Source organism: Phytophthora parasitica, assembly GCF_000247585.1.
Source record: "Phytophthora parasitica INRA-310 unplaced genomic scaffold supercont2.5, whole genome shotgun sequence".
In the NCBI taxonomy this organism is placed as follows: Eukaryota; Oomycota; class Peronosporomycetes; order Peronosporales; family Peronosporaceae; genus Phytophthora; species Phytophthora nicotianae.
The window spans coordinates 817,054-818,845 of record NW_008648991.1 but is presented as its reverse complement, the minus strand read 5'-3'; the positions used below and the strand labels follow the sequence as shown (position 1 = coordinate 818,845).

The 1,792-nt window shown below is 51.5% G+C and overlaps 1 protein-coding gene across 1 annotated transcript; it reads right to left on the bottom strand.

Annotated features, from left to right (window-relative positions):
- Positions 1-714: 714 nt before the first annotated feature.
- On the bottom strand, positions 715-1,029 carry PPTG_21431 (hypothetical protein; the record flags this gene model as incomplete). The annotated part of the gene is made up of 1 exon (XM_008897441.1): positions 715-1,029. One exon carries the CDS (start codon positions 1,027-1,029, stop codon positions 715-717), a length of 315 nt encoding a protein of 104 aa, XP_008895689.1.
- Positions 1,030-1,792: the final 763 nt, after the last annotated feature.

The window sequence follows — 1,792 nt, the reverse complement described above, 5'->3', positions numbered from 1 at the left end:
ATAAATAGAGAGTGGGGATGTATCTGTATCGTGTTGAGACTAGGTATTCATTCTACTACTTTCAACTAGAGCAACGTGTCTGTCTTTCCGTTCGTGGCTAGAGTTAGAAAGGGGTGACGCATATACCCGCAGTTTTACTAGCTGCTGAGCGCAGTGAAGGCGGCCCCAATTGGCTGATATATAATTGTGTGATTGTCATGTTGTATGTGGTCTACATATCGTACTTAATTGCAAGTTCAAATTTCTTTTTGCCCCCATTTTTAAAACTGGAAGCCGCGGAGCGCCACCCCACGTGAGATACGCTGCGTGTATGCATGTTAGTTTGCATTTGTAGACGTTATGACTTGAACAAAGCGCTGAAGGCTCTTAGTGTGCAGCACGTCGTGCCCCACCCCCCGCTACGGACAGTCGTACTGCACCTACTCAAGAACGGGAGGAGACGACAGAAGAGTCGGATCCTTCAGAACATCTGCGACTGTTCGCGGCTGAAATGGAAGTGGCATATCAAGCGGAAGCCGGGGGTTGCAGGTTTATTTTAGGTGCCGGTTGTAATACAAGCTTCAGTTCAAGAAGTGGCCCCCGTTTCGGATGCGCAGCGTACACAAAAGCCGAGCTAACATGACATTACCTCAGAAAGAACGTCGACGTGTCAGTGATGCACGAGACAAGCTAATATGACACTCTCTCAGCGCGACCGTGCCAGCAAGAACGATGCTAAGCAAACGTGCGCGAAGAGCCCGACTGAGCGGGGACGCGCTCCAGGACCGACGAGAGCAAGAGAGTGTTTGCTTTCAAGAAAGACGTGCGGTTTTGAGCCAGGAAGACCGCGAGTGCGAGGTAAATACAACGTATCGCGTTTCCCATCGAGTGCTGCTGAACGAGAGCAATTGCTCTGTCCTTCGGGTGACTAACAGACAGCAACATGCGTTTCGAAGAGCGGCGCTTTCGGAGTAAGAACGAGAAGCTGAGCGTGAGCAAGACCGTGACCGACATGCAGAACGACGCGGGCAACGGACGGTAGAAGAACATTGAGCTGAACTCGAGAGACTGCGAAGAGGACGCCAATGTACCCGTCACGCCACGCCCTTATTTCCGATGAAGTTTTTGAGGCGTCGACGGTCACGGGTGACCCAAACTGCCGCCTACAACTCCGCACGGTAACGCGTGGAAGTGGCCTGTCCCCTACGACCAGATCAACCTAAATTGCTCCAGCTACATTGAGACCCTCAGTTCCGTCGAGGTGTCCGCGCGTACTACCAAGCGTCCGCTTTTTCGCCAAGTGAAGCGTCCTGTTCGAATCAATCATTTGATAGCGTATGCTGAGCCGAAAGCGTGCCAGGCGAGGTATTTACACTTATTGCATTCAAGGAGCCATGGAGCACTGCTTAGGGTCCCTACTGCCACTAATCGACCCTCGGACAGGCGAGAGAGAATCCCAAAGTTTACACGGATCTATATTGTGGATCTCCACATGCAGCGCCGCGCGGAGCGGCGTATGGGGATTATTGCAGACCTCAATCGCGTTGTGTTGCTAGACATTGAGAAAATGATAGCAGAGCACAACCCACTAGCCAAGGAGTTTCTCTCCTTCGGGGAGCAAGTGTGCCAACACAACACGGATGACGTTGTTGATTTGGTGTTTCGCCTTCACGACAATTCTGTTGGGCCTCGAACGCATAACCGTCCTACAGTGTCTGAGGTTGCAGCGACTCGTATTGAGGATGGCAATTTGGCTCAGCCTCAGGATCTACTACTCCATACACAAGACCACAAACTATTACGTTTCTTCGAG